We start from the raw sequence: 22,391 nt of genomic DNA, 5'->3' as shown, positions 1-22,391 counted from the left end.
TGGGAAGCCTGATTATAAAACCTCCCTCATGGAATTGCAATGAGCATTAAATAGATGTGTAGATTAAAACTGTCTCATACGTGTGTCTGGCGTTGGTTGAGTAACTGCTCTGAACTGCCACGCGATTGTGTGATTGTGCGGACGGCTGCTCTCCCACCCGAGACGTGGGCTCCTCGAAACGGGTCTTTCACTTTTGCGTCCTCCTGTTGAGGCCAACGCCTGGGGAGGAACAGGTGCACAGCAAAATGCGAACAGATGACGGATGGAGAGAAGGATGGACGGACGACTGGGCGACAGCCGGAGCTGGAGTGAGCGGGCCCCGGGGCCCTCGCCTGCAGACTCAGCTGCGGAGGCCTGGCCCAAAGGCTGCGCCCTGGAGAGGCCAGCGGAGCCTTACATGGTCTGCTCTGCCTTTCACCCACTGATCGCAGCTCCCCCCAAAGGCAGGGGAGAGGAGAACCCTGGCCCCAAGTCCAGCAAGTTCACCGCCCGGCAGCCGCTTCAGGGAGAGGAGGTGGAGTCTCGGGGAAACTGTGGTTCCTGAATGTGCCGCGACTTCTCTTTCATCACCATCGCTGAGGCCCAGACGGCAGGGCCTGGACCCCTGGCTCCCCACTCAAGGTCTGCGCCTGCCTCTCCCCAGGGGCTGGGTGGCCTCAGACTATCTAGGAAACTCAACAATGACCCTGGACTTCTGGCCACTTCCTTTCACGTCACGTCTGCCTGGGGAGGGTGCCCGCCTCCTCCCGCTCCGCCGCGGAGTCCAGTCTGATGCCCAGAGGCACCCACCTCCACAGCCAGCCTTGGAGGGAGGCACTTGGGCTCATTCATCCTTCATTCATGCACCAAGATTTATTGGGCACAGACCAGGTGCCAGCCCTGTGCTAGGCTCAGGGGAGTCAGAGGTGAAAAAAAAAAAAAGACAAATGGGAGACCCCCAGGAAGGCAAGAGGCTGCAGGCTAGACTCGGGCCCAGAGGTGGCAAAGTTCCTAGGACCCAGGGGCGTGCAGACCCAGGGCACAGGCAGCACCATTAGGGGACCGCAGGCTCTGTGTTGGTGGTCGCAGGGGTGAGGGGGGCAGAGCGGCCCCAGAGGGGACAGGCAGGGGTCCCTGCTCCGAGGCGGCCTGGCACTCGGCTGCCTCCAGATGCCAAGTCATAAAGAGACTCCTGGAGGCTCAGACCGATGCCTTTATAACGCTCCCTCCGTGCGTGGAGGCATTAACATGACGTCTATCACCATGGCATCGAGGTGCTTAGACAACCTGCTCCCCCCAGGAGCTCGGAGACAGCGTGAAGCTGATTATCTGTGTCTCACCGCGACATCTGTGATCATGTATCACGGTGATGGATCCACAGTCAGTATCACTGGGGTCCTGCCACCCCCCAGCCCGCAGAAGTGTCTGCGGTTCATCTGTCTTCCTCACCTGGCGGGCGGGCCCTACTGCCTGCCGTCCTCCCGGTGCTCCTGGAGTTGGTAGGAAACAGCTTTCTGGTTTTCACTGTTCGTGTGCTCAGTGGCTGAGGGGAAAGCATTTAGACCAAGGGCAGAAGCTGGACCCAGTGTTGCCATCCCTGGAGGCCAGTTAGGGATGGGAAGAGAGGCTCTGGCTTCACCCAGCCGGGCTGCCCCTATCATGGGCATAATGCTTTGCCTCTTGGGGGCAGAGTTCGTCAGATTGGGATAAAAGCCTTGATCTTGAGGGTTGACGGGGTACTAGGGGCTTCCTCGGTGGCCCTGGGAGATCCCTCGGAAAGGAATCCGCCTGTAATGCAGGTGATTTGCAGGAGACTCGAGTTTGATCCCTGGGGCCGGGAAGATCCCCTGGAGTGGGGCGTGGCCACTCACTCCGGTATTCTTGCCTGGAGAATCCCACGGACGGAGGAGCCCGGTGGGCTGCAGCCTGTGGGGTTGCAAAAGAGTCAGACACAATCAACGACAGAGGACCACCAACAATGAGGGGGGGAAAGGGAGCGTGTTCAGCTTGTGCTGGAACTTACCACCTTCAGTGCCCCCCGCCTTCCTCTGCGGGCCGACTGGCTGCTCACCTCCACCCCAGACCCCTTCCCTCTGCCTCTCTGGACAGGCAGGCATGCAGCTGTCCCCCATGCCATCCGGCTCTGCCTGGTGCGGGGCTCCAGAACGCCAGGCCTGCACCGGCTCCCAGTCTGCTGGGGAGAGGGACCCAAGAGGCAGGTAGTCACTGACCTGTGTTGGGGGCCTTTGGAGGGGAGGACAGGGACTGAGGTTCACTCCTGATGGGGAAGCGATTCCTGGGCCTCCTGGTGGCGGAGGGGCAGCACGAGTTTAGGGGAGCGGCAGCAGGTAAGACGTCTGAGGAGGGTCTGAGGGGAGGTGTCTGCTGAGCCTCTCAGGGGGACCCCCACGGTGGCTGTTGCTGGGCTAAGGAAAGACAGCAGGCTTTTTGGTCTCTGTGAAAGGCTGGAAACTTGGGGCTCTTGCCCACCCCCACCCCCAAATGCCTGTCCCTCCCTCATCCCCCTAGCCCCTTCCACCCCCACATCCCAAACCATCCTCTTTGAGGAGTACCTTGATCCAAGGGGCTCCTGGGCTATTTCCAAGAGGCAGTTTGTGTGAATGGGGTTGGCCCATTGTGTTTTTAGAGTTTCAGGCCTGAGCAGCTAGACCTGCCCTCCTTTGGGCTAGTTTATCCAGCAGAAAAGGGGCTGAGAAGGGGAGAAGCCACCGCCTCAGGGGTGAGGGTGGGGCGGGAACGGGAGGCCTAGCCCCTCTCTGTTTGGCATGTCCTGGTTGCTGTTGTTCAGTCACTGAGTCGTGCCCAGCTCTTTGCTATCCCATGGACTGAAGCATGCCAGGCTTCCCGTCCTTTGCTGTCTCCCAGAGTCTGCTCAAACCCATGTCCATTGAGTCAGTGATATCATCTGACCATCTCATCCTCTGTCACCCCCTTCTCCTCTTGCCCTCAATGTTTCCCAGCATCAGGGTCTTTTGCAATGCGTTATCTCTTCGCATCAGGTGGAGCTTCAGCATCAGTCCTTCCAATGAATATTCAGGGTTGATTTCCTTAAGGATGGACTGGTTGGATCTCCTTGCATTCCAAAGGAAGGTTAAGAGTCTTCTCCAGCACCACAGTTCAAAAGCATCAGTTCTTGGCGCTCCAAGTCACATCTGCACATCTTGGACGGCTGGGAGCCCCAGATCCTCGCCTGGTGGCGTCCTGGCCTGAAACTGTTCCCACCAGGAAAGTCCGGGGTCATTGAGAGGACAAGGCGGTCGACTGAGACCTGGAGGAAGCAGAAGGCCGGCCGGGGAGGAGCCTGTTAAGGACGCCAAGGGCAACCGTGGCTACCAGCAGGCTGTCCCCGCCCGCGACCTAAAGAGGAAGGAGGCCCCGATGGAGAGCTGGCCTCCTCGGCCTAGGGCCCGGCCGGGCCCCCTCCCGGCCCCCGGGCTGCTGGGCTTGATCCTGCTCCCCTGGACCCTGCCGCTGGCAGGCGCAGGTACGCGGTCCTCCCCTCCTCCCGAGCTCTCTGCCTCGCGCACATCACAGCCGCTTTCATCCGCCGCGCGGCTAATTCCCCGGACCCGTCTCCGGGGATTTGCTGGTTGCGTTTGAACATTGCAGACTTCACAGGGGAAGCCTTCGGGGACCAGGAGATGTTTAGCTAATGCCTTGCCGAGGTGGCTTTTGAAGAGGCGGGGCAGAGGCCCCCTCTCGCTGCTGGAACAGCCTCCCTCTCGGCTCCTCCTGACCCCCTGGCCCCTCAGCGAGGTGGGTGGGCGTTGCTGTGGGCTGGGAAGGGGGGCCATCCGGTGGGGTGTGGGATCTCTGGGGAGGGGCAGCTCACCCCCAAGGTATCTGATTGCGGAACCCACGCCTTGAACCTGCCCATTGGTGTTGCAGTTCGCCGTTGGGAGGGGTGGGGCTGAGGGAGGGAGGCCACCGCTGGTCATAGGGCAAGGAGCCTGGGAAGCTGAGGGGATGGATCCAAGCCTGGCCCTAGGATGGGTGGCCTAGGGGCCAGTTCATCCAGACCAGGGAACTCCCAGGAGTGTCCCCCACCAGGGCTGCCCACCCTGGCTCTGGGGTCTCTGAGGCTGTCTCACCTGGGCAGTGCCCACCCTCCTGTAGCCCCAGCCTCTGCCCATCCCGCTGGGCAGGCTGGGTGCAGGCTGGATGCTTCCCTTTTCATTCACCTTGATTTTTATGAGCCTTCTAGGAGCTGCTCCCACCCTTCTGCTCCATCCTCTCCCTTTCACTCATACCATAAGCAATAACAGCTATATTTGTCCATATATTTTTTAAAAATGTATTTATTTGGCTGCGCTGGGTGTTAGTTGCGACATGCGAGATCTCTAGTTGCAACATGTGAATTCTTAGTTGTGGCATGTGGGATCTAGTTCCCTGACCAGGGAATTAACCCGGGCCCCCTGCTTTGGGAGAGCAGAGTCTTAGCCACTGAACCACCAGGGAGGTTCGACATCTACTCTTATTATCATAAATTAGCCTCTCTGCGCACATAAGCTGGGCTTTACACTTGTACTCAGGCCCCTTCAAGGTACCCTTGGGGTGCTGTTCCCACTGGCACCATGTAAGCACCGAGAAATTGAGGCCCAGCATAGCTGGCCTACAGCCTGGAGGGTGAGTAGAGGCCAGGTTCAGCTCTGAACTGACCCTTGGAAGTGGGCTCCAGGGGTCCTCTTGCCTTTCTTTGTAAAGAACATCCTTCACAAAAAATCTACCCCTTTGGGAAGGCAAGACTCAACTGGGTGTACCCACCCCTACCGCAGGCCTAACAGCCCAGCCCCTGTGAGGTCATCTCCTGTGCACCTCACACCCCCCACCCCGTCACCAACCACCACCCCCAATTCAAGGAAGGCTGAGGAAATGCAGCTTTTTGGTGACAACATGTTGAAACTCATTCGTTTTAATTTTTCCCCAGTTCCATCATTTCTCTTTGCGTGGTCCCTCTTCCCCAAAAGGGACCCCCGCACACCCCAGTAACTGAGTAGAAGAGACTTTTGGGGGTGCTGCTGTGAAAAGTGCCGTTTGTAACTGTCTTGACCACAAACAAACAACATATTCCCTGCCCCCGCCCCCCAGGATTGCAGGAAACATTGTACACAAGAGAAACTCTGCTCTTTTGCAAGAGGTGGAAACGCCTTGTGGTCTCCTCTCGGAGCAGCAGACAGCACCCAGTCCTCCTGGTCCTTCCCCTGCGGGTCCTGGGTTCTGTCTCTAAGCTGTGCCACGCCCCTCCCCACCCTCTTGTCTCTGAGCTTTGAGAGTTTGATGGAGGGAATCCAGTTTCTCTCACATCCCCCAAACCGCCCCTGACCTCACGCACCTGCCTGGTGCAGCCAGCTCCATCAACCACCAGCACCAAGACCCAGCCTGCAGCCTCAGCAGTGTCCCTGTGGGACCTTGGAGAGCGTCGTCGCTGAAGCCTGGGCTTGATGAACTGTTTACCTGGACCACCTGATGTAGGGTTGTGTGCAGGCCAGGGAGTCTGGATCTGAGCTCTGCTTTGGACCTGGGCCCCTGGGCAGGTTCTGTCTTTCTTTCTTTCTTTTTTTTTTTTGATATTTATATTTCTTTACTTGTTTATTTGGCTGCAAGGGGTCTTTGTTGTGTCACGCGAGATCTTCAGCTGTGACATGAGAACTCTTAGTTATGGCACGTGGGATCTAGCTCCCTGACCAAGGATCGAACCCAGGCTCTCTGCATTGGGAGTGAGGAGTCTTAGACCCTGGTGGTGGCTGTTGTTTAGTCACTAAGTCATGTCCTACTCTTTTTGCGACCCCATGGGCTGTAGCCCACCAGGTTTCTCTGTCCATGTGATTCTCCAGGCCAGAATACTGAGTGGGTTGCCATTTCCTTCTCCAGGGAATCTTCCTGGACCAGGGATCGAACCCCGGTCTCCTGCTGCTGCTGCTGCTAAGCTGCTTTAGTCGTGTCCGACTCTGTGCGACCCCATAGACGGCAGGCCACCAGGCTCCGCCATCCCTGGGATTCTCCTGGGATGTGGGTTGCCATTCAGCCCCAGAGAATCCCAGGGATGGCGCGGGGTTCCAACCCTGGGAGTGGGTTGCCATTTCCTTCTCTAGTGCATGAAAGTGAGAAGTGAAAGTGAAGTCGCTCAGTCGTGTCCGACTCTGTGAGACCCCAGAGATGGCAGGCCACCAGGCTCTGCCATCCCTTGGATTCTCCAGGCGAGAACACTGGAGTGGGTTGTCATGTCCTTCTCCAATGCATGAAAGTGAAGAGTGAAAGTGAAGTCACTCAGTCGTGTCCGACTCTTAGCGACCCCATAGACTGCAGCCTATCAGGCTCCTCTGTCCATGGGATTTTCCAGGCAAGAGTACTGGAGTGGGGTGCCATCTCCTTCTCCGTTGTCTCCTGCATTGGCGGGCAAATTCTTTACTACTGAGCCACCTGGGAAGCCCTTTAGCCACTGGAGTACCAGGGAAGTCCCCTTGGGCAGGCCCTTGATGTTGCTCGATGGCCTCACCTGTCAAGCGGCTGCAGTAGTAATGCCTGAAGGTGCACGTGATGAGAGCTCAGAGAATGTTAGGCACCTGCCTGCCTAGCAGAGCCAATCAAGATGCACGATTCAGTTGGCTGGCTCTACATCTTGGGGAGCCCCCGGGCTCCTTGGGGTCACTCTGACCTTTCCAGGGGTCTAGCAACACCCTGGGATGGCATCTCAGGACCATTCTTGCTCCCAGCCCTCCTCCCCTGCTCTCCTCTGATCTCTCTGCAAATTCTACTTTTCTCAAAGGGTCTAGCGGCTACCTCTGGTCTGAAGGGCACCTCTTAGAGGAGAATCATCCGAGTCTGAGGCTCAGCTTTCCTGAGAGCAGCTACACGCCTGCTCTAACCCTGCTTCCACCAGGCTTTAAGTCACTTCCAAGGGCTTTGAAGCCAGACGGAGCTTGTTCAAATCCTGCCTTCTTCTGTTGACTGCTGTGTGACCTCAGGCAAGTTCCTTAATCTTTCTGAGCCTTGGTGTCCTCAACAAACAGTCTCCAGTCTCTCCCTGGCTGTGTTTATTTCTCAACTATTCATTAAAGAGGACTAGTTCCAGGCACTGGGGGGGAACTGGGGGTGAATAAGCCGCAGCCCCTACTCCCAGCCTGGCGGAAACCATGAGACTCACCCGCAGAAACACGACCCCAGGGCCAGAGTCCTGATGCAGGCTCGCCTCCCCTCCCCCGTTAGCTCTGGACTCAGGTGTCACCGCTTCCTTTGTTGTCCAAAAGATGTTCGGGAGCCTGCTGCCTCCCTCCCCGCAGCTCCAGGCCTCTGTCAGGACTGGCTTCTGCTTTTGATCTTCGTCTAATCCCAATAAAGAGCTTCCGAGGCAGGCGGAGGAGAAGACCTCCCTGTTGGAGGTGGGGCAGAGCGGGTGCTGGAGGGGGCGGGTGGGTGGGTGGCAGGCGCAGCAGGAATGAAGGCTGGGAGGCCAGAAGGCAGAGCCCGGGGGCGGGGATGGCGAGAGGTTCAGACTGGCTGGGGAGGAGGGTCTCTTAGTAGAGCTGCAGGATACGATTCCCACTGGGATGTGGGTCTGGGTGGGTCATAAACGCCTGTCAGGTAGGAGTGCAGATGCCGTTCCGATGGGGCATTGTCAGTGCTTTCTCTTTTAAAATTGTGAAATAGAATACATACGCAGAGAAGTACCATAAATATTATAAAGCCAAGTCTGGCGTGTCTACCATCCAGGTCAAGAAAGAAAACATTCTAGCGCCCCAAAGCCCCTGGACACCTCCCAAGACACCCTCTCTCCCCCACTCAGAGGACACCATCCTGAGTTTAGGGCAATTGCTTCCTGGCACTTTTTGGGTACTTTTATCCTTTGGTTTGTGTCCCTAAACGATATAGATTACCCTGGCTTTGTTTTTGAACTTTGTATAGTCAGAGTGATGTTGTGGGTGTTCTTTGCGACCTACTTCTTTCACTCAACATCTTTTAAAAATTTATTTATTTATTCACTTTTGGCTGCACTGGCTCTTTGCTGCTGTGTGCAGGCTTTCTCTAATTGTGGCACGAGGCACAGGCCCTCTTTAGTTGTGGTCCACAGGCTTCTCATGTTGCAGAAAACGGGCTCTAGAGTGTGACGGCTCAATAGTTGTGGCACACGGACTGAGTTGCCTCTCTGTATGTGGGATCACCCCAGACCAGGGATTGAACCTGTGTCCTCTGCAATGGCAAGCAGATTCTTAACCACTGGACCACCAGGCAAGTCCAAACATGTTTTTTAAGCTACATCCGGTTGACAATGTGGCTGAAGTTTGTTTATTTTGGTTGGTAAAGAGCAGGGGTCCCAAACCCTGGCCAGTGGGGGGTAAGTCCAACCCACTGCCTTTTTGTATGGAGTTATGAAATGTATTTTTCTAATGGTCAGAAAAACATCAAGAGAAGAATACATATTTCACAGTATGAATATGAAATTATACAATAAAGTATAATTTTATACTTAAGCCCTCTGTATCTGCCAGTTCTGCATCTGCGGATTTAACCAATACCAGATCGAAAATATTCAGGGGGAAAAAAATTTCCAGAAAGTTCCAAAAAGCAAAACTTGAATTTGCAGTTCTCATGGCAACTATTTATATAGCTTTTACATTATATTTACAACTACTCACATAGTACTTACATTGTATTAGTCTTTTTTTTTTTTGGCTGCACTGAGTCTTAGTTGTAGCATGTGGCATGTGCAACTCTTAATTGCATGCGTGAGATCTAGTCCCCTGACTGGGAATCAAACCCGGGCCCCCTGCATTGGGAGCACAGAGTCTTGCCCACTAGACCACCAGGGAAATTCCTGTATTAGGTACTATAAGTGATCTACAGACGATTTAAAGTGCAGCTAACCTTTGGACAGCATGCATTTGAACTGCTCAGGAACATTTATACACAGGTGTTTTTCTGTAGTAAATACTACAGTAGTAAATACAACAGCTACACTGTTGGTTGACTCTGAGGATGTGGAACCTTGGGTGCAGAGGGCCGCCTGTGAAGCTACACTTGGATTTTCAACTGTGTGCGGTTCAGTGCCTCTAACCACCGCGTCGTTCAAGGGTCAGCTGTATATGGGAATCTTATGCCATTTTATGAATCCTATGTCATTATATTATGAAATATAACTTTTGTGGTTGTCGTTTAGCCGCTAAGTCCTGTCCTACTCTTTGTGACCCCATGGACTATAGCTTGCCAGGCTCCTCTGTCCATGGGATTTCCCAGGCAATACTGGAGTGGGTTGCCATTTCCTACTCGACAGGATCTTTCCGACCCAGGGATCAAATTCGAGTCTCCTATATTACATGTAGGCAGATTCTTTACCACTGAGCCCCAGGGGAGCTGCATAAAATATAATACAGACACAGAAAAGTATGATACATATTAAAGAAATATAGTCCCATGTGTCTACCATCTAGGTCAAGAAAGAGAACATTCCAGTGCCCCAAAGCCCCTGTATAGGCTTCCCAGGTGGCTCAGTGGTAAAGAACCCACCTGCCAATGCAGGAGATTCGGGTTCAATCCCTGGTCAGGAATATCCCTTGGAGAAGGAAATGGCAACTCACTCCAGTATTCTTGGCTGGAAAATTCCATGGACAGAGGAGCCTGGTGGCCTACAGTCCACGAAGTTGCAAAAGAGTCAGACACGACTGAGTGACTGAAAAACAACAAGCCCCCTGTACCCCCATCACTCTCAAGATACCCTGTCTCTTGAGCATCTGTGGATTTTGGTGTCTGTAATGGGAACCAGTCCTCCATGGAGAGTGAGTGATGACTGCATTCCCATTCCCATGTCCATAAATAAAGTTTTATTGGAACACAGCCATGCCTATCCATTCATGGCTCATTTATGGCTGCTTTTGCCCCCACAACAGCAGAGTAGAGTAGCTGCGATAGAGACCATATGGCTCACAAAGCAGAAAATACTTACTCCCTGGCCCTTTACAGAACACGTTTGTCAACCCCTGCTGTGGAGCGTCCCACTGAATGAACATACTGCGATCTATTTAGTTATGATTGACGTTGCAGGTGTTCCCATCTCGGAACGCTCATGTGTGGTCTCCAGGCACACGTGTGTTCAGTGCCTCCAGCGGGTATGTTCCCATTAAGACGGCTTCTGTCTCCACTCCCCTCCTCCCTGTGTGAACTGCGAGCTTCACGAGGGCAGGACACATGTGGACTTACTTGGCTTCAAATCCTTGGCTCCCAGCACGGAGCCTGGTGCCCAGAGGATGCCCAGGAAATACAGTAACAGGAAGAATTCAGCTCCCAGACAACCCCCTTCGGAACGCTGAGCAGCATGGAGATGTGATGCCACCAGGAGAGGAATGACAAAACCTTCCTGACTTGTGACCGAGGGAGCGGGTGCCCGAGAACCCCGAGACAGGATCTGACCCCCTCCAGCTTCCCTGCCCGCTCTGAGCCCCAGCTTCCCTCCTATGCAGGCCTCTTGCCCGGGGCAATAGGAAGGCACATCTGGGACACCCAAGACCCCAGGGCTGGCACCTGGGACCGCGCAGGGAAGGTCTATGGGCCTCAACCATGGGGACAGGCTGTCTGGAGGAGGTTGGGGGCCTGGCAGGTATCTGCTCTCACCCTCCCCGCCAACCCCGTCCCAGGACTGTGTGGGCTGCAGCTGAGATACAGCAGAGCCAGGGCGGGGGCCCCTTGGAGGCTCTGGGCTCATCCCTGTTTGCTGCTGATGGGGAGGTTGTAGGGCAGTGGGCAGGAGGGAGGCACCAAGTGGGTGCAGCCCAAGCCCAATGGCAGGCGTGCCCTCCCATGGGCAGCCCGTCCTCGGACAGTCAGGGGAGGCACTCACTCCAGCGTTGGACATAGGGTCCAAGGACGCATGTCTGAAGGCAAGTTCATACCTGGCCACACACACCAGATTTAAAACATTGGTTGTTCAGTCGCTCAGTGTCCGACTCTTTGCGACCCCATGGACTGCAGCACACCAGGCCTCCCTGTCCCTCACCTTCTCCCAGAGATTTAAAACAGGCACACCTTTTAAATCAGAGCCTCCCCTTCTCAGAGCTATCCTAAGGAGCTGGGGGCCTAGGAGACAGCCCCTGGTCCCTTGGAGCACAGCTCAGGCTCGCTGCCAGCAGCTGGTTCACTGCAGAGCACCTCGATCTGCCCTGCCCCCTGCCCCCGGCCCTGGGCTACCCTTTCTTCCCGCCCCCGCCCACACCCCACTTCCCAGCCGCGCTGATGACTGCCTGCCCTTGAGCTTTTGGTCCTGCTGGTCCCTTGGCCTGAAAGGTGTCCTCGCATTTGCCCACCTGGTGACTCCACCCTGTTGTTCAAGGTCGAACTCTGGTGCTCTCTCTGCGGTGTCCCTTCGGGTCCACTCTTCCTGCCCTGACAGACTCTGCCTTGCTCCCCACGGTGTTCACCCCTGGTTCTGAATGTGCAGGAGCTCAGAAGTGTGGGACAGGACTGAGCTTACCTGCAGCAGGGGAGGGTAGGGGCGACCCAGGAACCGGTATTCAACCTCTGGGGGTGGGCTATGTAAGGAAGAGGGCAGGGGAAGGCTGGAGAGGAGGGGTCTGCAGGGTCAGGGTCAAGGCTGGAAAGGAGCCACAGCTTAGTCTCAGGGTCTTGACTGACCTCCAGCGTGGAAAGCATCAGGGGTTGGGGGTTGGGAAGGGTGGGGTGGAGGGCGGGGCTGAGATAGGGTGGGAGGGGCGGGGATGGGTGGGAGGGGCGGGGATGGGTGGGAGGGGCGGGGATGGGTGGGAGGGGCGGGGATGGGTGGGAGGGGCGGGGATGGGTGGGAGGGGCGGGGATGGGTGGGAGGGGCGGGGATGGGTGGGAGGGGCGGGGATGGGTGGGAGGGGCGGGGATGGGTGGGAGGGGCGGGGATGGGTGGGAGGGGCGGGGATGGGTGGGAGGGGCGGGGATGGGTGGGAGGTGAGGGACGGGGATGGGATGGGATGGGATGGGATGGGATGGGATGGGATGGGATGGGAGGGGCGGCGGGGGAGAGCCCGGCTGGCATACTGGCGGATGCGGAAGGGGAGGGAGAGGAGGAAGGAGCGCGCCGAGTGATTTTGTGCCCGGAGCCGGTAGGAGCTTTGGGGAGGTGGAGATTTAAAAGAAGTCGGGGTAAAGGTGATCGGCGCAGGCATCCCCGCGAAGAAGTTAGTGAGTTATCAGCCAGAAGCGTTTATATATTAAAAGGAGGCTGGAGCTGGTTGGGGGCGGGTAGTGAACCCCATAGAACAAAACCACGGATGCGAGGGTTTCAGGCTGCTGAGGAAGCCTGTCTGGAGCTCACTAGTATTTCTCTCTGTCCTCTCTCTAACAGGAAGTGTGATCAGGTCACTTCCCAATTTCGAAGCCTGCAGAGGTTCCCCAGGTTTCTAGGTCAACATTCAACCCCCAATCTCCTCCTGGCCCCCACCGGAACCATTTCTTTCAACTCCACCAGGGCTCTGGAGCCCCCAACTCCCTGCCCTGGCTCAAGGCTTGTAGAAGCTTCCTGTGCTTAACCCCCCTCGCTTTGACTCTCCCCTTTAAACCTGGCTCCTGCTCTTCCTTCAAAGTTCAGCTCAGTAAAGAGGTGGGAAAGAAAGATCAAAACGCTCACAGCTGTGATTCCAGTGGGGCAGGACTGCACACAAGCTCCCGGCCTCCTTGATCCCTCTCTGTGGCTTCCAGAGTGTGCACAGGGAGCGTGTTGCACGCTTTCATAATGGAAGGGGGTGCCCTGAAGAGTTCTAATTTAAAAAACAAACTGCCGCTCCCAGGGTTCCCTCTCCAGGAAGCCCTGCCTGCCGCTGGGCTGGCTGTCCACTGGGTTTCGGTCGCCCCTGAGACTTCCCTTTATCTCACGCCTTTCAGTTTTGTCAGGCAGCCCCCTTCCCAGCGGCAGTGGGACCTCGAGAGGCCACAGATGCCTTGCTGACGGGGGTGTCCTGGTGGGGTCTCTCCCCTCGCTCCATTTCTCTCCTTTCAGACACAAGGGGCAGCACCTACTCCACCTGTTGTCTCTACCGCACCTTCGCCCCGTCCTGACAGCCTTCTCTGAAGACAGAACGGGTTGTAAAGGGAGAAACAGTCCCATGTTCCCCCAGTCCACACTCTCAGATGAGTCCCCAAGTTTGAGCAACTTGCCTTTCAAAACAAGCCGGAAGGGGAGTGACTGCTGTAAATATACCAATTCACACCAGTGAAGCTTAGACATTTCTGGACTAAGCACTTGACGGTCTGCCCTTGGTTTGTGTCCCCACGTGGCCGCTGTGCACCCAGGGGCCAGAGTCTGGAGGCCTGAGAACAAGATGAAGCAGACGTGGAAGGGCCCTCCCCCTACCTCCAGGCAAGCCACATCCGTGAGCGTCTTTGTCATTCGGAGGTGCTGAAAGATGTGACAGCCAGTCTGATGGCAGTGTTCCGGGGGCATGAGCGCTAAAAAGCTCCAGGAACACACACTCTGTTCAAAGACTGCCTTCCAGCGCCGGCTCCGAGCTTCTCCCTAATCAGCCGCTCGGTCCACGCACTGCGGTGTTTGATGCGCGTGCCCCGAAGGACTTGCCCGTTTTTCCAGTGGTGTCCTGGGATTCGTGCTCGGGCGAATGGCCAGAGCCCCATGATAAAACCAGCAGTCCCACACCTGCAGCCCTTCAGAAGGGCCTTGAAAAAGAGGCCCGGCTCTGAGAGATGCCAGAACTAAATTGGAGGGCAGAACTCCTGCCTAAAATAAAGACCGTGGGAACAGCTTTCTTCTGTAGCCGGAGAATCAAAGTGTTTTCATTTAAAATCGACCTAAGTTGGAATGGCTACCTTTGATCACCACCTCTGGGCTACAGAGCCTTGGCTCGGTGCCCTAGAAAGGATGGCGTTCCGGGCAGAGGGGGAAGCTGGGGCCAGCGCTTGGCTCAGGGTTGGTGGGGGAGAGGCGCAGAGAGTGGGCCAGGGCAGCTGAGGCACAGGCGGTGCTGGGGAGCGTGTCAGATCCTGGGGGGGAGGGGATGTCACTACTGCAGTGCGGGGGCGGAGCTGGCTCTGGCTGGCCTTGCCACAGGACCAGCTATGCAGGGCTCATGGGGCCCGCTGGTTTCCATTTCCTTCTCCAGGGGGATCTTCCTGACCCAGGGACTGAAGCTGGGTCTCCAGTCACTCAGTCGTGTCTGACTCTTTGCGACCCCATGAATTGCAGCACGCCAGGCCTCCCTTTCCATCACCAACTCCAGGAGTTCACTCAGATTCACGTCCATCGAGTCCGTGATGCCGTCCAGCCATCTCATCCTCTGTCGTCCCCTTTCCCTCCTGCTCCCAATCCCTCCCAGCATCAGGGTCTTTTCCAATGAATCAACTCTTCGCATGAGGTGGCCAAAGTACTGGAGTTTCAACTTTAGCATCAGTCCTTCCAATGAACACCCGGGACTGTTTTTCATTAGAATGGTCTACCTGTTAGATGACCCAAATTTAGGGGAAGGGCCTCTGAATTTTTATCTCCCTTTAAAAGGGGGCAGTTCTTTCATGCGAAAAGTGTTTTCTGTTTTGCTTGCTCTGAGGTTTTAAAATGCTTGCCTTGAGTAGTGGTTAAGGGGTTAGGGCTTTGCTGGTGGCTCAGTGGTGAAGAATCGGCCTGGAGAAGGGCACGGCAACCCACTCCCATAGTCTTGCGTGGAGAATCCCATGGACAGAGGAGCCTGGTGGGCTACAGACCATGGGGTCGCAAAGAGTCGGACACGACTGAGCGACTGAGCACAGCCGGTGCAGGAGACGTGGGTCTGATCCCTGGTCCGGGCAGATCCCACAAACCAAGGAGCGGCTGAGCCTGAGCGCCACAACTATTGAACCTGTGCCCTGGAGCCCAGGGGCTGCGCTACTGAGCCCGTGTGCCACAGACGCGCGGGTGCCCTGGAGCCCATGCTCGGCCACAGGAGAAGCCACTGCCGTGAGCAGCCCACAGGCTGCAACAAAGAGCAGCCCCTACGCACTGCAACCAGGGCAAAGCCCGAGCAGCAGCGAAGACCCAGCACAGCCAAAAGTAAATAAATAGATTCACTAAGTCAAAATAAGAGAGACAGAGTTGGGGGGTTAGGGACTTCCCTGGCAGTCCAGTGGCTAAGACTCTGAGCTTTCTTTCACTGCAGTGGGGGACAGGTTCCTTCCTTGGTTGGGGAACTAAGATCTCACATGTTGCAGTGCGACCAGTTAAAAAGAAAGACAAAAATAAAGAGTAGGGTTATTGGCTCAAAGAGACTTAGCCTAAAATCCCACGTCCACCACCAGGCTCCTCTGGTGGCGCAGACAGTAAAGAGTCTGCCTGCCATGCAGGAGACCCGGGTTCGATCCCTGGGTTGGGAGGAAGATCCCCTGGAGAAGGAAATGGCTACCCACTCCAGTATTCTGCCTGGAGAATCCCACGGACAGAGGAGCCTGGAGGGCTATATAGTCCAGGGGTTTGCAAAGAGTTGGACATGACTGAGTGAGTAACCCTTTCCACCACTATTAAGCACTTTGCTGATTGGACAAACCTCTCCACTCTCTGAGCCTCAGTGGTTTCATCTGTGAAAGGGAACAGGCCTAGTGGAGGTTGGTTCTTAACACAGGCTTGACTGCCAAGCCTGAGGGTCTGTGCTGTGTAAACAGAGTGTGCGCGCACAGGAGCCGCTCAGGGAGGGGCTGAGTGAGTCCTGTCCACCTAGAGGCTGGCTGCACAGTCTGTGGAGGAGAAGGGCACAGGAGGATGTGCTGGGCAGCGGGAACAGTGTGGGCAAAGGCTCGAGAGCCTGGCAAGCTTGGCATATGTTGGGGAGCGAACAAGTGAGAACCGAGGACAGCTGAGTTGGGCTGCACAGCGCCTGGAGGAATAGGCTGGATCCTCCAGGCTAGGGAACTTAAAAAAAAAATTCCTTAACAGTGGCCCCAAGTTAAGGGATACATGGTTATAGTGTGACCCTGTCTGAACCCAGTTGTACCAATGTAACAAGCCAGAAGGTCATAAACAGCGACCTTACTACAAATGAGATGCTCTCTGTTCTATTTCTTTTTTTTTAATTGTGTGTCTTGACCCTGTAAATTGATTTCAGACTTATTCCTGGGCCTCCTATGGTTGGTTGGGGAGGGTGGGCGTTCAGACAGGGTCAGGCAGGGCAGGAGCAGGATGGCAGGTGGCTCCCTCGGGGGCAGTGCCAGGCTGGCCGGGCAGGGGAGGAGAGAAGGCTGGATGCTGGAGCTGTCAGAGGAGGATGCGCTGGGAGCGGGAGGTCTGATGGGGTGGGCACCCCTCTCACCCCCGGGTCAAGTTCCTTGATTGCAAATCTGCACCCCCCCACACCCCCAGAGGACTCAGCTTGGAGTCCCTGGGCCAGAGGTGGGAGTGAGGCGCCGACTGCCAACCAGCTCTCAAACCCACAGTTCAAGCGCCCACAGATTCAAAAGAAGAACCAGAATAGGAAGGAATCAGGCACCAGCGGGTGGTAGATAAAGTCTTTCCCAACCAGGGCGGCAGACACACGGGCAGGATGGGGGAAGAGCAGCAGGAGGCTCCTGGTGGGAAGGGCTCTTGGGCACACACTGCTCAGCCCACAGGACAGCCTCTAAGGCCAAGCCCAGGATCCATGCCCCAAGGTGTCTACCCCCATGTCCAGCCCAGCACAGGGCCTGAGGTGTCAGAGAGGCTTGGGGCAGGAGGCACAAGGCCTCTTAGGGGATCCCATCATGCCCGGAGACCACCCCATGCTGCGGTGCCCCGTGCTGAGGGCCTGTCACTTACATGGGCAGAAGAGTCAGGCTGGCATTTGCCCTTCCAGGTTCCCAGCGAGGACTTAGGACTGGTCTGGCTTCCCTGCCTGCTGTCACTGGGGAGAGGCAGCCCGGCTCTGTGGCAGGCATGCTGTGTTCTTGGACCCATTTTATCACATGACAACCCTGTGAGGTTGGCCTTGTTCTTCTCCCCTTGCTTCAGGAAAGACACTGAGGTTCAGAGAGGTAAAGGCACTTGCCTAAGTTTGCACAGCTTTATAAAAAAATATTTATTTATTTGGCTGCGCTGGGTCTTAGTTGCGGCGCACGAGATCTTTGATCTTTGGTGGGGTGTGTGGAATCTTTTAATTGTGATGTGCAGGTTCTAGTTCCCTGACCAGGGGTCGAACTCAGTCCCCTTGCAAGGGGAGCATGGATTCTTAGCCACCCAACCAGCAGGGGACGTCCCAAGCTTGCACAGCTTCCAATGGCAGAGCCAGGATCTGAACCAAGGCTGGCTGCCTCCAGAGACTGGTCTTCTCCCAAACACCTCCTGCCCCCTCATTTCTGGCCAGGCCCCTGGCTTTCTAGCAGTCCTTGGAGCTGCCAATAAGCGAGGGAGGAGGAGGTGGTGGTTGTTGTTGAGCCGCCAAGTCCTGTGCGACACTTTGTGACCCGAGGGACTGTAGCCCAGGCTCCTCTCTCCATGGGATTTCCCAAGAATACTGAAGTGAGTTGCTATTCCCTTCTCCAGGGGATTTTCCTGACCAGGGATCGAACCCACATCTCCTGCATGGACAGGTGCGTTCTTTACCACTGAGCCACCGGGGAAATCCGATGGTGGAGGTACCATACCGTCTCCTGCAAAGCAGGAGTGGGTGGGCTTCGTGGGGGTAGCTTGTGCTCCCCAGTGCAAGCTTCTGTCCATGCAGTTGTGTGGGGGTGGGGAGAGGAGGACTCAGGAATTTGTCATAAGCAGCCAAGCTCTCCAGCAGAGCTGGACTGGGGTGGTGGCTCTGGGGATCAGGGCCCTCCCAGACACCCCGCTGCAACTGTTTCCAGTCCCTCCCTGGCTGACCCTGCTCCCAGCCGGCTCCCACTCACCGTGGACCTCACCCAGCAGGGGCGCCCCTCCTTCAGCCCTGCACCATCCACACTGACACAGGCTCACAATTCTCCCTCCAGAAAAACTCCCCCTGGACCCGACCTGCAAATTCTCCCTGCGCCTCCTGCTCCCACATTTCAGGTCTGCTCTGGACAGAGCAGTCGCCTCCAGCCCCTCTTCCCTTCTGCCACCAAGCTGTCCCCCCTGCAGAAAACGCCAGACTCCTTAAAGCACTTCCCTCCTGGTGCCTGTCCCAGCCTAGGCTGCACTGGGGATGCACAGAATAATCCAAAATCTACGCTGGGATGCTCCTGCAGCCCAGACCTCTTGGTGTGCGGAGATGGTCCTGGAGCTGCGCCAGCCGTTCTGAGCGAGTCGGAGCTCTGCGGTCATTTACAGCCGCAAATGAGTCCTAGTTCTTCGAGTCCCAGCCAAGATTCAGAGCCGGTTCCCACTGAACTCATCCCTGGTGCCATCTGGGGTGAGAGTAAGGGGTGAGGGCCCTGTTGGCTCTCTCTCTCTCTCCTCAATCCCCCTCTCCAACCTCCCCCACCTCTGCTCCAGGGTCTGCCAGCTGGAGGCAGGAGCCTGGAGGAGCAGGAAGAAGCAGAGAAGCCCTGCCCATCAGGTGCTGCAGACATGGGGCCCTGTCTCTGGGCACTTGCAGGGGTGTGGAATGGACTCCCGTGGGCACTTCTGTGGCCACTCAGGGGCCCCCAGTTGGGCTCTCGCAGCTCTCCCTCCTGCCACGGCCTCAGGAATCCGAGGTCCACCCCCATCCTCTTCTCTGGGCCCTTTTCCCCTCTTGGCCGCCCGTGAATCTAAGGGAACCCCAGGCTGGCTCACGCGGCCCCGGCCCACTTTGCTGGGAGACACACTCCCTTTGCTGAGTTAAAGGCAAAGCGGGAAGCAGCTGACACCAGGCTTGAGACAGAACAGACAGCAGCCAGTATGCCATCCCTGCGGCACTCAGTGTCACGCCTCAAGCTCAGTGAGGGTCCCCAGGATCACCCCCCTGCCTCGCGCACTGCATCTAGGGTGAGAAGCAGGGCCCCACAGGGCAGGCTGGGTGCCCTGGGCAGCTCTGTTCAAGCCCCATTTCACCCGTGCTTTCTGGCCCGTGATTTCCATGTAACCTTGCAGCCTTGCAGCCCCTTGTTAGCCTCCAGCTGTGAAAATGTAGGCCTCCTGCCAGCAACCCCCCCACTCTATCATCTGATAGCACTCACAGCCCAGCACCCGTCACACTTGGCTGGGTCTGACCTCCCCTCCTAACCTGGCAGCTGGCTTTTCTTCCTTAGCACGGTCACACAAACCTGGGTTCAAATCCCAATGCTACCGCTTAGGAACTATGGGGCTTTGGACTTCTAAGACCCTCTGTTTTCTTTTCGTCTGCAAAATAGGGTTGGGTTAGTTGCCTCATAGGACTGCCATGATGTTTAGTTGACGTGGGGCCTGGGTCACACCCAGCCAGAGGACATTTTCTACACGTTTCTTTCCCCTCTGTCCTCGGGCCAGTTCTGGCCTCACTGTACGTGTGTGTTTCCGTTCCCACACTCTGGGGGATATCACTACCCCTTCCTGTCCTCCCCAGTCTCAATTAGTGGTTCCCTCCCCTGGCTCCGTCTGCTGCCCTGTTAGACTGGGAACGTTGCGAGGGCAGGGAGCTCCTCCAGGCCTTAAGGCACTCTTTTTAATTTTTAATATTAATTCATCTATTTGGCTGCTCTGAGTCTCAGCTGCGGCGCGTGGGATCTTCGAGATTCATGACACAGGCGGGATCTTCAGCTGAGGCATGTGAACTCCTAACTGTGGCACGTGGGCTCTAGTTTCCTGACCAGGGATCGACCCCGGGGCCCGCTGCATTGGAAGCACAGTCTTAGCCACTGGACCACTAGGGAAGTCCCTAAGTGAAAGGAAGAAAGAAACTGAAGTCGCTCAGTCGTGTCCGACTCTTTGCGACCCCATGGATTGTATAGCCTGCCAGGCTCTTCCGACTGTGGGGTTTTCCAGGCAAGAGGCCTGGAGTGGGTTGCCATCTCCTTAGGTACTCCTAAATGTTTGTTGGAGGTGTAAACAGATGGTAGCTGAAAACCGTGGTGGACTCGGAAATCACTCTGAACCTGACTGTGGCTCTGAGCCTGAACTGTGGAATGCTTCAGGTGGCTGCCAGCTGGAGCAGCCTGGACCCCGGAGGGGCTGCTTGGAGGCACAGGTCCAAGAGAAGTGAGGGGAGCTGGGCTGCTATGGTCCAGGCTTCGGGGTGCTGACACCCAAGTAAAAAGAAGGGACCCTGGAGGCAGTTAGCGCCATCGTCGGGTCGGAACCCTGTTGCCTTCCTCCAACAGCAGGCTCTCCTCCTCCCTGTTCTTGGCCCGCCATCTCCTGACTGGCCGCCCTCACTGGTCCACAGAGACGGCCTCATCCTTCCACATTTTTGGAGACAGATCCACCCCAGATCTGAGGTTCTTTCTGCAACAGACCTGAGCCAAAGCCATCCCCTTTCACAATCCCATCCCTCTGACCTTAAAATAACGAATCCCAGAAGAATACAGAACAATGGTCATCTATTTTTATAGATTTCCCCAGAATTGTAAAGTCAGGCTTAATTGCACTAGCAGATTTCATCATTTTCTAGAAGCATCCCTCAAATGGGGATCATTTTTAAGACACCTGGATGGATGTCTTCCTGCTGGGACAAACAGGAAGGTGGCCCCAACTTGATGACAGCGTGACCAGCCTCCCCGGGCCTGGCATGGCCTCTTGGATACGGGACCGGAGGAGGTGCTGGGGGAGGGGGAGAGGCCTCGGTGCGGCCACTTTCCTGGTGGTTTTGGTTGGGTTCCGGGCTTCCCTGGTGGTACAGATGGTAAAGAATCTGCCTGCAATGGGAGAGACCTGGGTTCGAGCCCTGGGTCAGGGAGATCCCACCCAGGAGAAGGGAAGGGAATGGCTACCCACTCGAGTATTCTTGCCTGGAGAATCCCATGGACAGAGAAGCCTGGAGGACTACAGTCCACAGCGCAGCAAAGAGTCGGACACCACTGAGCAATTACCACTTCCACTTCACTTTTGGTCGGGTTCCAACCTCCAGACCCCCATGAGGAAACGCCAGGCCATCACTGTGCTTGCCAGGCTTCCTTGAAGCTTCACTGTGAGACCCAAACGGGAGGGGATGCGTCAATGTTGCAAGTGGCCCCTGAGCTGAGATCTGGGGACTAGGGAGGCGTTGGCCGGGTGAGGGGATGGTGGTCGGGGCAGAGGGGACAGCAGAGGGGGCTGCAGAGCTGGGCAGTGGCCTGTGTGTGCAGGAAGGACACGGGGTGGGCTCGCTGGGGGCGGTGAGCACTGTTCATCTCACCTCCTGTCCTTCCTGGCCCAGCTGGGACCCTGGGGGATCACTGACCACCCCTTCCTTCAGCCTCTGCACCCACACCTGTCCCTGCTGTGCCTTAAAACTCAGCCCTGACTCAGGCTCCTTGTTTTATGACAAAATTAAAATATTGTTATAGTTAAACAGTCACCACCAGCAGCCCAGAGATATAAAGTGCAGTGTGACGTCCTCTCCCCACGTCCTCTCCCCTCCCCCTCTCCGGAGGGAGAATCCCTGGGGCCAGCTCAGCGGGGTCTCCATGCATGAGCATCACGTGTGACAAAGCCGACCCACTGTGACATCCAGATGTGCCAGTCGATCCCCTGGGACTAGCCTGAGTCCTTCAGAGGAGAGGGTGTCTAGCTTCTTCCCTGGAGCTCCAAATATCAGTGTGGCCCGAGCTTGGAGGAATTATCCGGTGTGGAGGGCCATCGTCCCTGTCCTGGGGTCCCCCAGGGAACCTGACCTCACTCCCCTGGGGACCCGGCCCAGGGCTGAGCTGGAGCCCCCAGAAGAAACCAGGCGGGCGGGGGGCCCACGCCTCACTTCCGCAACCAAATAAATCCTGCTGCTCGCTCCAAGTGGCTCCAGTGAATGATCTTCTCCCGATTAACAACCCGGCCAGCATGTTCTCGGTGGCTCGCTGCCGACCTCAATTTAGAACTGTCTGCTGGTCGGCTGCGGGAGAAGGAAGGTGCAGGGCGGGCGGGGGACAGGGCACACTGAAGCTGGGGGGCTTGGGCAGCTGAAGTCCGGGGGTGGGGAGGTGGCCACTGACCCAGCCCAGAATCTGACGGGCACCTCAGAGCCTGCAGGAGGGTGGGAACCCCAGCCAGGCAGACTCCTGCCTCGGGGGAGCTTTCAGACTGTGTTCCTAGGTGCCTCTGATGACAGGCCCTGGAGAAGGAAATGGCAACCCACTCCAGTCCTCTTGCCTGGAAAATCCCACGGACAGAGGAGCCTGGTAGGCTACAGTCCCTGGTGTCGCAAAGAGTTGGACACGACTGAGTGGCTTCACTTTCGCTTTACTTTTCTGATGAAAGGGGTGCTAGGTGGGGGCCGGGAGAAGACAGCTCCCCCAGAACTGCCTCAGTCATGGTCATGGCCATGCGGCAGCCCATGGAACTCCTCTGCATTGCCCGAGAACTGCTTTTAGGGGTGCGGTTTGCTACCCACTCCAGTATTCTGGCCTAGAGAATTTCATGG

General features: G+C 56.4%; 1 protein-coding gene and 1 long non-coding RNA gene across 2 annotated transcripts in view; one reads left to right on the top strand and one right to left on the bottom strand.

Annotated features, from left to right (window-relative positions):
* Window positions 1–833: 833 nt before the first annotated feature.
* LOC138437972 (uncharacterized) lies at window positions 834–3,747 on the bottom strand. Its single transcript, XR_011256220.1, has 3 exons — window positions 2,553–3,747; window positions 2,211–2,405; window positions 834–1,905 (listed from the first exon to the last, which is right to left on the bottom strand). It is a non-coding gene; the product is annotated as an uncharacterized lncRNA (long non-coding RNA).
* Window positions 3,078–22,391, top strand: part of NFAM1 (NFAT activating protein with ITAM motif 1) — a 37,218-nt gene continuing 17,904 nt past the window's right edge. Inside the window, exon 1 of the mRNA XM_069586156.1 lies at window positions 3,078–3,484. Coding sequence (XP_069442257.1) covers window positions 3,379–3,484 — 106 coding nt within the window. The 5' untranslated portion in view covers window positions 3,078–3,378. The remainder of the gene's footprint in view (window positions 3,485–22,391) is intronic.

This window comes from Ovis canadensis, chromosome 3 (genome assembly GCF_042477335.2).
Source record: "Ovis canadensis isolate MfBH-ARS-UI-01 breed Bighorn chromosome 3, ARS-UI_OviCan_v2, whole genome shotgun sequence".
Taxonomy (NCBI): domain Eukaryota; kingdom Metazoa; phylum Chordata; class Mammalia; order Artiodactyla; family Bovidae; genus Ovis; species Ovis canadensis.
Note: the sequence above shows the minus strand (reverse complement) of the source record. Positions and strands in the feature narration are given on the sequence as shown.